Source organism: Pteropus vampyrus, unplaced genomic scaffold (genome assembly GCF_000151845.1).
Source record: "Pteropus vampyrus isolate Shadow unplaced genomic scaffold, Pvam_2.0 Scaffold16, whole genome shotgun sequence".
Classification (NCBI taxonomy): domain Eukaryota; kingdom Metazoa; phylum Chordata; class Mammalia; order Chiroptera; family Pteropodidae; genus Pteropus; species Pteropus vampyrus.
Genome location: NW_011888797.1, coordinates 6,663,921 through 6,677,679, shown reverse-complemented (window position 1 = coordinate 6,677,679; position 13,759 = coordinate 6,663,921). Strand labels below are relative to the sequence as shown.

General features: G+C 48.4%; 1 protein-coding gene across 2 annotated transcripts in view; it reads right to left on the bottom strand.

Moving 5' to 3' along the window:
* BTBD11 (BTB domain containing 11) overlaps nucleotides 1-13,759 on the bottom strand; it is a 354,686-nt gene that overhangs the window by 54,113 nt on the left and 286,814 nt on the right. For both annotated transcript variants that reach the window (XM_023527347.1, XM_023527348.1), the window contains exon 5: nucleotides 5,650-5,802. In XM_023527347.1, coding sequence (XP_023383115.1) covers nucleotides 5,650-5,802 — 153 coding nt within the window. The remainder of the gene's footprint in view (nucleotides 1-5,649; nucleotides 5,803-13,759) is intronic.

Below are 13,759 nucleotides of genomic sequence, written 5' to 3'. Positions count from 1 at the left end.
ATGCCCTCCTTCTTTTTCTCCTCGCTTCACCTTCTCTACCTGTTAAATCTGTTTATTTTCCATTTAAATGTACTGCCTCATATTAGAACATTTACCAGATTTTTCTGTAATTACTTCAACCCCCCTCCCACCCCAGTCTAGATCAGCCACACAGTAGGTGCTTGGTATGTGTCTGCAGAATGCAGGGCCACCTCGCCAGCTCACCTCCTAGAGGCTTTGTGGCCTTGTCCCTGACATTGTTAGGGGAGGACGGTGGAGCCCCAAAACGACTCTCCTGGCATCAGGCAGAGGGCAGTTTCCTGTCTTCCAGGAGGCGCTAATGCATTGACGTTAGTGTGGGGGCAGCGGCAGCTCCAATGGGCTCACCAAGGGGCCTGCAGTATGGACGTCTGTCTGCTGGAGGTGAGGAAGAGGCTGGCTTTACGTGGGTGCACATCTGCGGCAGCTCAGCTGGAGAGGCTGTGGGGAGCTGTGGGATTGGTCCAGAGCCAGGCAAGGACAAGGGCACTCAAGGGGAGAGGAGAGAGCAGCTCTGACTCTGTGAGACGCTGACAGCTTTCCAGGGCCCCACGGGGCCATGCCCGGGCCAGGTGCTGCTCCTCTGCAGGTGACTTTCTACGGGAGAGTGGGGAGGCCCCAGGTCCAAATTCAGTCATGCGGACACGACTGAGTGACACGGCTGGTGCGGATATGGCTCAAGATCTCTCCCACACCGAGTCTCTTCTATAAGTCCCTGGCTAGGATACCACATATGCTTCCAAGGCAGGAGCGTGACACTGTCCCTTCTCCTCACGGTCCCGAGGTGCTCTCTGAACATCCCATTGATCTGCCCCTCTCTCTTCAATTCTTTTCTACCCTGTTTTGGCTTTCTTTGTAGAACTCATACTCTGTGAGATTATCTTGCTTTTTTAATCACTATTGTTTGTCGTCTGTGTCTCTCTAGCAGGGACTCTGTCTCCTCTCAGCCCAGAATGAGACCTGGTTCTATCTAAGAGATGAGGCTAAGAACGAATGTGGAGCATCTTGATTTCTGACACCAAGGGCTGGAGTTCCCTTCATCTGGGTGATCCCGCCTTAAAGGGCTACGGATGTTTATAGGAACAAGGGCCAGCAGCTCCAACAGCACGAGGCCTGTCTCCTATGTGACTTGGGAGCTACCAGATGCTGTGGCCCTTCTGGGCAGCAGCTGAAACTTTCCTGACTTGGTATGCCTGTGCCCCATGCAAGGCCTGGTGGGCCATCAGCATCCCATACATATTTGGTAAATGAACCCAAACTTGCAGCTGTCATTATAGGGCTATGTAAGAGAAACCAGAATTTTAGGACAGGTATTATTGTGGCACAACCTTCACCTTAGAACCCAGTTTGACCAGTACCAGATAAACAGCAAAACCTGTTAACCTCAAAAGGTGCCCAGGAGACCTGGGAAGGGTTAAAAGTAGCAGATCAAACAGTGGTGCGATTCATTAAATTCATATGTGACTCTACCAAGGTTCCTCATCCTATGAAGCAGCTGTCACCCCTGTCTTTACAGGGCTAGGAAACTAGCCCTGTGAGATGGGCAAGGTGACTTGCCCAAGGTCACCGCTGAAAGCAGCAGACCCAGATGACAGCATCTACTGTGGGGTTTGGCACTTAGTAGGTGCTCAGTAAATATAATGAAAGTGTGAAGGAAAGAACATAATGACCTGGGGGTCCTGAATCCCATCCTGATACACCCCGCACCTTACCACACCCAAACTCACCACTATCGGGACAGTTCAAAATCTGGTCTGAATGTAAGAAACACCTGCAAAAAGATTAACCATTTCCTGGGGGCGAACTCATGGTTCTGACAACCCCCAAATCCTGTTGGTAGGAGCCGTTTATCAGCTAGGTGGAACCTGGGAACACCCCTTATGACCAGCATTTTAACAAAGCCTCTCTTTGGAGCAGAAAAAACGGCCTCTTACAAATGTGGATTAACAACAGTATTTACTCTTTGTATTTCTGAACTTTTTCGTAACAAATTAGTAATAATATTAAAAAGTACAAACCCTGCCAGGGTATATTATTTGTTCTTTCCATTATTCTACTGTCCTTTCCCTATCTCTCAAAGTACAAGAAAAAGAGAAGAAAAAAAAGGCCAGATTTCTCAGGTTTAGATGATCTGATACTCTAATTAAGAAAGAATAAATGGGTCACCCCTTACGAACTGCAGCTGCATCAAATGGCATTCCCTTTGAATAAACATGATCACCAAGATGAGACTGTAAGGTAGCCGAATAAAGACCAAAGCAGAAATCCCGCAGCTTTTGACCAAGGTCACTCTGAAAATCAATGGCAGCACTAGCGTCAGACCTGGGAATCCTTGCCTCTAGGTGCTCTGTCACGGCTGGAGTCCAGGTTGTCTCTCACCAGGAAACCTTGGCCAGCTGGTAGGTAATTATATGTGCTAATAGTCACTGACACTCTAGCTGCCAACACCAAGTTCCAAGTTTCTGCATTTGTTAGACCGCTAAATTACCCGAATTTTTCTAGAGCTGTTTATTTAGAAAGGGGAGCTGACTAACTCAGACCTAGGAGCTTGTCTAGCAACTCTGAAGATGAATGTCTGGGAGGATAGAAAGACGAGGAGACTGTATTTTTAATTCTACCTGCCAAGGCCTCCATTCTAGACCTCACGTGCCTCACAGTAGCTGTGTGACATTGGACAGGTTGCATGACCTCAGCTAGCCTCAGCTTTCTTATTTGTAAAATGGGACAACAAAGTCTGCCTTGTACAATTGTTGGGGACAACACACCGTGAAGACAGGTAGTGCAAGGCGCAGAGCAAGGATGTCTGAACGAACAAAGTTTCTTTGAGCATGTTACCCGCAAACTGGAGAAAGTAATTCCTACTTCATGTCACATTAAATGAGATTGGAAAATATATAGAGAGATGAACTGGTGTGTTGCCTAAATTGAAAATTAAGTACTCTTTAAAAAAACTTGCCCATCCTTTTCACATACTGAATTTAGTTAATGAAACTTGTCTTACACTTAACTATTCAAGAAAGTAAATGAAATACTATATTTTAGTTTTCTCTTTGAAAATGATTTCTAAACTTAATGCAAATTTAGCTGGAACAATCAATTAGTACATATCTACACACAAATCATCCTTCTGGAGACAAATGAGTCAAAAATTGAGAGATAAATGACCAAAAATAGCCTAGAGACTCACATGGAACTGACTTCCTTTGTTTTCCTACTCCAAATGTGTGCATTTGGGCCTGCCACGATATCACACTCACACCCTGAAGGTCAAGGCTGAGGCCTCGAACTGGATGGATGTTGAAATCGAACTCCTTGGTGTGACTGTCAGAATGACGCATACTTGGTCACTAGTCCATACAGTAAAAGCTCCTTGCTGGAGGAAGGGCATAGAGACGGAAGCTCATGTTCAGCTCGCAGAATAGAAGCATTGGAAAAAGGGTTCTCAGTATCCTCAAAGAAGGCTAGGTCAAGGGCGACGGACCAAACAAACTGGTTATATCTCTGGGTGTCTGGGTTTGATATCTGGCTCCTAACTCTAATCTTGCTGGGCCTTGATTTTTTCCTCTGTAAAATGGGACAGCACTACCTTCGTGGATAACGACAGTGTTTGTCTGGAAGCTCACGTGCTCATGTGAGAAAGTGTTAAAAGCCTTTAAGAATTATAAAGCAACACCTAGGTATGAGCCTCCATTCCTTTTACAGGAATGGCAGAGACCTGGGGCAGTGCTAGCTAACAGCGACCACATCCGGAGCACTTATTTCCTTTCAGGCATTGTCTGTACAGTTGCTTCATGTTCATGACCCCGCTTTGTGCTTGCACCAACCTCCAGGGGGAGCTGTTATTATTATGTCCATGTTTCAGGTGGGGAAACTAAGGTCCAGAGAGGTTAGCTAGCTTGCCCAAGGTTGCACAGCTAATTAACCATGGCAATGGGATTTGGACCCAGGCAATGGGACTCTGGAGCCCAGGCTCCTCATTTTTAAGCTGGGCATCTCCTGAGAGCATGACAAACAAGGAGTACTTTGTCAGAAGAGTTAGGGAAACATCTTACTTTCCCCACTACCCAACAGCCCCAGGCTTGCTGCAAGGAAGAAAGCTGAAGTCCCAAGGCCATCCCAGGCTGGAGCCGGGGCAGGGAGCAGGGGTGGTGGGAGGAGAGGATGGCCTTTGGAATACGTGCCACAAGGCTCTCATCCTTGGCACTTCCACCTACAAGCCGTCCCACCAATAGCTTCCTAATCTGCAAAACAGGAAGATTACACTAACCTTAGGAGGCTGCTTCAGGGACTAAAGGAGACAAGAAATGGATGCAAATCTCTTGTTGCAATTGATAAATGGCATATAGTAGGTGCTCAATGAATGGCTGCTCCCCAGCCTTTCCCTGAGACCTGATGTTAATCTAGGTGACAATATGTAAGGGATGGTGGCACAGCCAGAAACCTAAGGACAGTACAACTCGATGGTTAAAACTATGGGCCTGGAGGTCTGGGCTCCCTGAATTCATCTCCTGGCTCCACTACTTACTGGTTCTGTGACCTTGGGTATGTTCCTTAACCTATCTGCACCTCGGTTTCCTTATCTGGAAAGTGGCCATAATGGTACATACTTCATAGGGTTTGGAGAATATTAGTTATTAAATAATCTGTGTAAAGCACTTAGAACAGTGCCCGGCATACAGTAAGCATTGAATAAATGCTAGCAGCAATGACTTCGATCAGCCCCCTGTACGTTCTCGGGCCAAGGGGCATTGCAGGGCCTTTGCCGGGCTATGTTTTATGCCGCAAACTCCCATTTTCTTTCAGACTCCCAATCGGATCCTGGAAGAGTGAAAATTTCTGCAGCCTGGCCACATGACTGGGCCAGATGAACTTCTGAAGGGCAATTTCTCATCAGGTGGGCAGTAGGGGCTTGAAAACGGTGACAATGGTCACCTGACAAATAGCACAGGGAGTCAGGAAAGTGTACACACACACACACACACACACACACACACCCCTCTGAGTTTCTGTGCTTTCTGCATTTGGAGTCAGATTTTGACTCAGCTGAGTGAATTGTTCTCTTTCTTTTGCTTTGGATGAAAATGAGGCCCCATGCGGGGGTCCTCAGCGCCCGTGAATAATTCCCACCTAGATGGAGGGAGACCTGGATACAGGCATGAGAAACAGAGAGGCACTCCATCCCCACCCACGTGGAAAAAGGGGCGTGCTCTTCCGCAGCCAGAAATTTTACTCCGCAAGGTTTTGTTAGAAAACTACAGGAAAACCATACGACAGAGAGAGAGAGAGAGAGAGAATAGAAGGAATACAAAGAGAAACCAGGCACAGGGTATCTTGCAATGGAATAATCAGAGCGTTTCCACATAGCCTTGTCCTGTCCTCCTCCATCCTTGGAACTCGAGAGACCTGCTTTTTGTTAAGCCCACATGTATCATTTAAACCAGCGGAGCCTCAGTCTCAGTGGCTGCAACGTCTGCCCGCCGAAGCAAGCAGCCCTGCAGGACTCCGACTGAAAGGGTGGATGCCATGAGCCCGAAGCCCCGCGGGCAGCGCAGCCGACCGCCTCCTTCCACCCTGGCCGAGCGGGTGTCCTGCAAGGCCAGCCCGTCCCTGCGCCCCGCCCGCCAGCCCTACCTGAGCTGGCGCGGCTCGCAGTCCACGCCGGGCAGCAGCAGCCGGGCCGCCTGGCGGACGTCGTCGCTGTCCATGGAGAAGCTGCGGCGGTGGCCGGCGTGTGCCACGGCCACCCGGATCCACTCCATCAGCGGCGGCAGCACGAGGAAGGGCCTGCAGCGGGGGAGGGACGCGGAGACAGGTTAGGGCAGCGGGGGGCGCCAGGGGGCTGCCCGCTCAGCGCCACCCCCACACTCCTCGCCCGTCCTCCCACCTCCCTACCCCCACCTCGCTTTCCCTGGAGACCCTGCCTCTGAATGCTGGAGTAGTGGGAGAGCCTCTGGAGACATCCTGACCGCACTGGTGACCCCGGGGCAGGCTCTCTTGAGTCTTTGGGCCTCAGTTTCCTCATCTATAAACCCGGGATAAAGTGACCGTGAAAGGATACGCTGGGACTATTCTGCGAGGAGTATTATCTCCCTCAGAGATCATGTGAACGTAAGGGAGATGACTCACTTAAAGCACCAAGCACAGGGTCTGGTGCTTAGGAGAAAACTCAGAAAACTCCTGGGGGTGTTAAAATTTGGGGCTGTCTTCTGGCCCCAATGTTAAGGTGTCCTCCAGCTCTCCCTTCCCATCCCCAGCCGGCTTTCTGTCATCCTTCTGGAGCCTAAGCTCTGCCAAAGCACCAGGCCGCCAACAGGCTTTAGCTCCTGGGAAAGGCATAGAGAGCAAAGTCGACAGGTAACAAGCCAGCTGGCGGTCACAGCCAGAAAAGCAGGGGTGGGAGGATGGTGGGGGCGGGGCGGAGAGGGCCTTTGCCATTCCCCTGGAGCTCTGGGAGCCCCAGGTTCCTCACCTGCTAATGGGATCACAGCAGGGTGTCCAGCTTGTTGCAAGAATGACCTGAGTCAATAACTTTCTGGGCGTAATACACATTTGCCATCTTCCTATTTCTTCCAGCGATTATTAGAAACTCTGTCCTCACATTAGGACTACGGGGGAAGGGGTGGAGCTTCCGATATCTGAGTCCTAGACCAGGGATTCTGATTGAATTCATCCAGGATGGAGGCAGACATTGGTAGTTTTTAAAACCTCCCCATGAGAATTTAATGTGCATCGGAATGGTCTGGCAGGCTTGTTAAAATACAGATTGCTGGGCCCCACTCTTAGAGTGTCTGATTCAGTAGATCTGGGGAGGTGGCCGAGAATTTCCATTTCTAATAAGTTCCTGGGTGATACTGATGCTGCTGGGTTGGGGCCACACTCAAAGAACTGCTCTAAAGTACTGATCGAGGGCTTGGGAATCAGCTCTGTGTGTGTGTGTGTATGTGTGTGTGTATTAAAATGCACATTCCTGGCCATATCTCCAGAACTGCTGATTCTGTAGGGTCTAGAAATATAATTTTAATAAGCAAGCCCCTATGATATTGATTTAAGTGCACCAAGAACCACACTTTGAGAAACACACTGTGTAGATCAAAAAGGTTTCTTACCATTCCGCAGGGCTGGGACTAGGGTGAGGCAAGTGAGGTGCCTAGGGTGCAAAATTAAAAAGGCCAGGGCATGCACATATGCTCTAGGTGCCTTTGCTACCTTCTCCTATCCCCGGTGCTGCCACTCAGTCTAGCCTGGCTGCCGTGGGAACGAGAGAGGACGATGTACAAGGCAGCGAAACCCTCATTATATGCAGATGTCATGAGCTTCCCACCAAGCTTTGCGTGGCAGGTTCTAGTTTTCCTAGAATAGGGCCTATTTATCCAATGTTAATAATATTCAACAGCTAAGCCTTTTACATTCATCTCAGTTAATCCCATTCATGATCTCATCTAAATGCTGAGGACCAACCTATGAGCTAGTTATGACTATGCCCATTTTCTAGATCAGGAGAATGAAGTTTATTGAGGTTAAGTAACATGCCCTGGGGATTAGAAGGTTAGCAAGTATGAGAGCTGGGAGTCAGACTCAAGTCATTGGACGACACTGCCCATGTGCCATAACCCCATGTGCTACCGACATTCTCTTGTCCAGCTGACCCCCACACACTCTGTTACCCAGCATGCACCTGTCACTCCAGGGGAGAGGATCTGGTCATGGACCCTTGATGGCACACCATGTTCAGTCCCACTCATGCAGCTCAGTCCCCTGTATGAAAGGCCTCCAGCCCCACTTAACCTTCAAACCACAGTTCAAATCTCACTTCTCCCTAAACATTTCGCCTGATGACTCCACCCCACCTGGACCCCTCCCATGGTAGACTGCACTGCACTGCCCTTAGCCACCGGCCTTGCAGATGCCCCATTGGAATGCAAAATCCATGGAGCAGGGACCTGGGACTGCTGAGTTCACCGATCCAGCCCCAGGACAGCACTTAATAAACATTTGTTCATGAAATAGACTAAGATATACCAATTTCTTACTGGGTGAAATGGATAAAAATTGAGTTTCTGGACCCATGGACCTGTGGGGCAGACTCCCAGGTTATTTCTGCATACATCAGCCTGCTGCTAGGCTGTCGCCCTCATTCTCTCATTCTCTCCATCACCTAAACTGAATCAGGCACTCAATAAACACACACTGACTTGAAATTGAATTGAATTCCACTGTCTCAGGTGAGCAGGACTTATTTTTGACACCATGTCTCCAACACTGCTGAAACAAGATCCGAGTGCTCAGAGAACCCCGCTGGGTTGTTTTGCAGAGGGAGCAGCCCCCTCCTTTTGCACAGGGCCCCAGAAGTATAGCCCACAACTTCCAGCCCCTCGGGTCTGCATCTCCATCACAGACTGCCCTTGGGCTGCTGCCTTTCATGTGTGATGCCAGGCCCAGGGCAGGCAGCCAGCTCCTCATGAATGCCAAAAGAGGAGAAAAAGAGACTCTGCCGCCTTCAAAACAACACCTTGACCAAGACGGCTGGCAGCACCAGAATAAGAAACCCCGATCCCCAGGATTCCAGCCTCCTCTGGAATTTTCTATGTACCTATTCTCTCCTTTCAACATTGCCTCCTCTTCGTCACTCTGACCTCAGTCGTTTATAAGCTCATGAATTCTTTGCCAGCAACTCATTTAAAAATCTTCTTATCTTGTCTACTCAGAGGGAAAAAAAATAGTATGACTTGTGAGATTTCTTTTGGAGGATTTGGAGACAGGAAAGTATTCTAAAGCCTAGAGTTGAGGAGAAGGTAAAGAACACTGAGGGAGAAAAAGCCTGCATGCTCCTTATAGGTTTCTGAAGAGAACATTGTTCCCCTGGCTACTGACTTTGTTCTGAGTTGTCTGTAGGGACCAAAACCTAGAGGGAGCTTAAGGAGCTCCTGGTTTGATGAACTGGCTCTTTAAGTTGTTTCAACATCAGAATCACAGGGAGAGTGCGTGAAAATTGCCCACGGCCTGATTTCACCCCTGGAGTTTTGGTTCGGCAGGTCTGGGGTTCGGTCTAGTCATCTGCATTCCAGACAAGCTCCTCTGGGAATTCTGGAACAAGCCAGATTTGATCATCTCTGGCCACGTGGACTGAGGTGAGCAGAGAGGGGACACAGTCAACTCGATCAGGGCAGTGGCCATGGAAATATTTGCTATAGTGTTCGAAGAGAAGGTCTGGGGGCGGGGGGCAGAGGCTCTAGATGGTAAGAGAAAGCTAGAGGGGCTTCTTGCAGGGTCAACAGAGCAAGTCAGCTCAGGAAGTTTGCTGGGACCTTTCTGAAAAGCGAAGAGAGAACTGACGATGTGCGTGACTGTTGGAATCGAAAGGGAGTTTGGTTGGCGAGGGGCTGGGTGCTACAGAGGATGGTATAATATGTGAGAGAAGCACAGTTTGGGATTCTGCAGAACCAAATTCTAGTCTTGAACCTGCCAGGAGCTCACAGTAGGACTCCGGCTCTGATCTGAAAACATCTGGCCCTCAGCGTCTTCATCTGTAAAGTGGGTGAGTTTGGGTCAGATAGTCTATTTCAGGGGTCGGGAAACCTTTTCTGTAAAAGAGCAGATAGTAAATATGTTGGGGATTATGGGCCACACAGCCTTGTTTCACCTACTCAGCTCTGCCGTTGTGACAGGGCGGCCACAGACAACACATAAATGAATGAACTTGGCTGTGATCCAGGAAAACGTTATTCATAAAATCAGATGGTGGGTCACAGTCGGACGACCCCAGGTCTATCTGGTTCCTTCTTATTGTAAATTTCTTTGATTCTATTGAAATAGCCAACTGCCAGGGCCATTGTATGAAGCAGGGAGGATGGGAAGAAGCGCAGGAAGGTAGTGATAGGGACAAAAAGCTTTGGAGAGATTAGAAAATAGAACCCTCCCACGAAGAGTTGGCTTTGGGGAATAAAGAGCCACAGGTGTACCCAGAGGCAGTACCTTCAGGGATAAAACCCTAATCCGGCCATGAATGTCATGTATTACCATCATTTATTCATCTAACAATCCTTGAGGGAGCACCATACTTTCAGGCGCTGGAGATAGAGTGACCAGAACTCATCAGGTCTTTGTTCTCATAGAGTTAACAGTCAAACAGGGAGACAGATAAGAAGCACATAAACCAACAGGTAACAAAGCAATTACAAATTGTGATCAGTGCCAGGTGCTGGGATAGGCAACAAACAGGGTTGAAGCGGGAAGGCCTCTCTGAGGTGACAAAACCTCTTAAGATGTGAAGGAATCAGCCATATGTGAACATGTGTGAAGAGGGATGGATGTTCTAGGCAGCAGTAACAGACTGTGCAAAGGCCCTGAGGCAGAAAAGACCTGTACAGGCCACCAAGGGCTTTCACGTGCATCATTTCCTATTTGCCCCTCTGGGGCAGGCGGTGCAGCCAGGACATGTGTGAGGAAGGATCACTGTGGTAGGCTGAGTAATGGCCCCCAAAGACATCTGGTCTTATTCCTGACACCTGTGATTGTTGATGGCAAAGGAACTCTGCAGATGGAATTCGGTAAGGGATCTTGAGAAGGGAAGATTATTCTGGAGTATCCAGGTCAGCCCTAAATGCAATCACAACGGACTTTAAGAGGGAAACAGACGGTGATTTGACACAGATGACACAGAAGCCAGATGCTCTGCTGCTGGCTTTGAAGATGGAGGAAGAGGCCACAAACCAAGGATTGCGAAGGAGGTGGCTCTAGAAGTTGGAAAAGGCGAGGACACGGATTCTTCCCTCAGAGCCTACAGGAGAAAACGGCCCTGCTAACATCTTGATTTGGGACCGCTAAAACTGATTTTGGACTACTGCTCTCCAGAACTGTAAGAGAATAAATGTGCGTTGTTTTAATCTACCAGGTTTATGGTAACTTGTCATAGCTGCCACAGAAACCAGTACGATCACGAAGCCAGGGTAATGATGAGGTCATTGCAGGCGAGCCTGGAGACACGGTGATGAAGACGGAGCAAGTATTAAAGCTGGCAGTGAGGGCATCCACGGGGCTCTGGCATTCATCTCAGACACTTAAAATGCCTTGTTCCTGGGGTCAGCGACAATACCTGTTAATGTGGACTGAATTATTTCAACGCCCCCCCACCCCAAATTTGCATGTTGAAGCCCTAATACGCAGTATCTCAGAATGTAACTATTAAAATGAGTCCATTAGGATGGGTCTTAATTCAGTATGACCGGTGTTCTCCTAAGAGGAGATTAGGACACACAAAGAGACACCAGGGGCACCCCTGTGAAATAGGCCGCAAGAAGGTGGTCATCTGCAAGCCAGGGAGAGAGCCTTCAGAAAGAAACCAAACCGCCTAAAACCTTGGATTTGGACTTCCAGCCTTCAGCACTGTGAAGAAATAAACATCTTTTGTTCAAGACACCCAGTCTGTGTTAATTTGTTACGGAAGTCCTGTCCTCGCAGACTAATACATCTGTAGTCTGACTTAAAATCTTGCTCTGCCCTTGAGGTTTTAGTCTGTGGTTGAGGAGCTTCAACTGGAAGCTCAAATCTTTAGAGAGCTGACGTTTCGGTTCACTTCCTTTAACTTACTGACAATAGTGGGTGAATTCAAAGCCATCGGGAGGCCGTACAGTGCAGAGGTTAAAAGCTCAGGCTTTAGAGAGAGACTGACCGAGAGTTGGATGCCCACTCCGGCTTCTAGCTGTGTGACCTTGAACGAGGTATTTCGATTGTAGTGCTTTAATTCTCTCATCAGAAAAATGGGGCTAATAAAAAGTTCCTACTTCAGAGAGCATGGTGGGCTGAATAACAGCCTCCCCCCCAACAAAGATGTCCACAATCTAATCTCTAGAACTTACGAATGTTACCTTATCTGGGAAAATGAACGTTGCCCATGAGATTAAGGGTTTTGAGAAGACTATCTTGGATTATCCAGGTGGCCCTAAGTGCTTACGGGAGGGTCCTTAGAAGAAGGAGGCAAGAAGGTCAAAGGAGGGAGTGGGAGATGTGACAGAAGAAGCAAGAAGTCAGACTAATGCCATAAGAGGTCATGAGCCAAGAAATGCAGGCTAAGAAAGACGCTTCCTCCAGATGCTAAGAAAGGCAAGGAAACAAATGCTCCTGTGGAGCCTCCGGCAGGAACCGGCCCTGCTGACACCTTCGCTTTAGCCCAGTGAGACTGATTTTGTACTTCTGACCCCCAAAACTGTTAAGGTAATAAATCTGTGTTGTTTTAAGCCTCCACACTCGTGGCAACTTTTTACAGCAGTCACAGGAAACTAATAGACGGTTATTGCAAGAATTGAATGGGCTGATGTACGTAGCCTGGCGCCTGATACCAAGAAAGTGCTCAATAAGCGGCAGCTGTTATCATCATCATCACCAGCATTGTTTTGAGCATCACTCAACTTTCTCCTTGCCAGAGAGAGGAAAGGCCTCGCTACACAGAGCGACACTCCTGTCATCTGTGTTCAAATCAGAGCAAACCTCTGCAGTCGCGATGCCTTTACTTTATAAATTGTGTGGCCCTGGCTTTTCATTGTTGTTATTTGTGGAGTCTCTCTTAGGCCGGAGAGGAATTTAGATGTTTTACTGTGGTTTGGAAAGCTCATAATTCCCGAGATACAGGGAGTGAGGGAAAAATAGCAAAATTGATAGCAGACCATCTCCAGTGCTGGTTTCTATAGCAATAGTCACTGTAATCTTATCGTATTTGTGGCCACCAGAGCTAGGAAGATGGCAGAGGCCAAGGGTGGCCATGCTGGTTACTATAGTGACAGCCCTACTGTGCTGTGTGGTCAGACTACCCGTGAGGGTGGTTCCCGCAGACGGCCTGGAATGGCAGGAGCCAAGGAGTGTGTTCTAGGTCAGTGCTTCTGGAACATCGATGTGCATGTGAATTGTCCGGGATCTTGTTAAAATGCAGATTCTGATTCAGTGGGTCTGGGGCAGGGCCTGAGAATCTGCATTCTAAAAAGCTCCCAGGCAGCTGCCAGTCTATGGACCCCATTTTGAGCGACCAGGCCCTAGGGAGTATGATGACTCAAGCCAGAAACCAGGGAAGGTGGATTCTGTTATCATGTTTAAAGGGGAGAAAGTGAGGCCCTAAGTGAGATTGCTACAAGAAGGGCTAGAGGCCCGGGAGACAGCAGAACAGAAGGAGGCTGTTTGTGTCTGGACCACCTGATTGAAGGTGAGTGGTATGTGGGGCTGGCTGAGCCTAGTGCATGAGCCTGCGCCAAGCTGCAACGGGAGAGCAAGTGTCTGATGATCACAGCTTTTATCATGGAAGGTGGGTTCTGTCTCCCACCAGAATTCTCCTTTAACCTTCCAACAGTCTTATGAAACAGAATCTCTCAGTCTTGGTGAGTTCATTCAGAACTAAGCACCCATCCCATTGTCTGGCAGGTATTTGATATTCATGATGGTGTTTAGGATCGTCCTGGGAATGTAAATGCTTAAAAAAATATATACCATGTGGTGGTTTATTTTATGAGTCAGTGTGGCTAGGCCACAGGACCCAGATATCTGGTCCAATATGAGTCTGAATATGGCTGTGAAGGAGTTTTTTTTTTAGATGAGATTGACATTTAAATTGGTGGATGGGTGGGCCACATCCAATCTGCCAGAGACCTTAAGAGGAAAAAGTCTGACCTTCTCTAAAACAGAGAATTCTACCATCAAACTTCCTTAGATTTGAGCTGGGGTCACACACACAACTTACTGGTTCTGTTTCTGTGGAGAA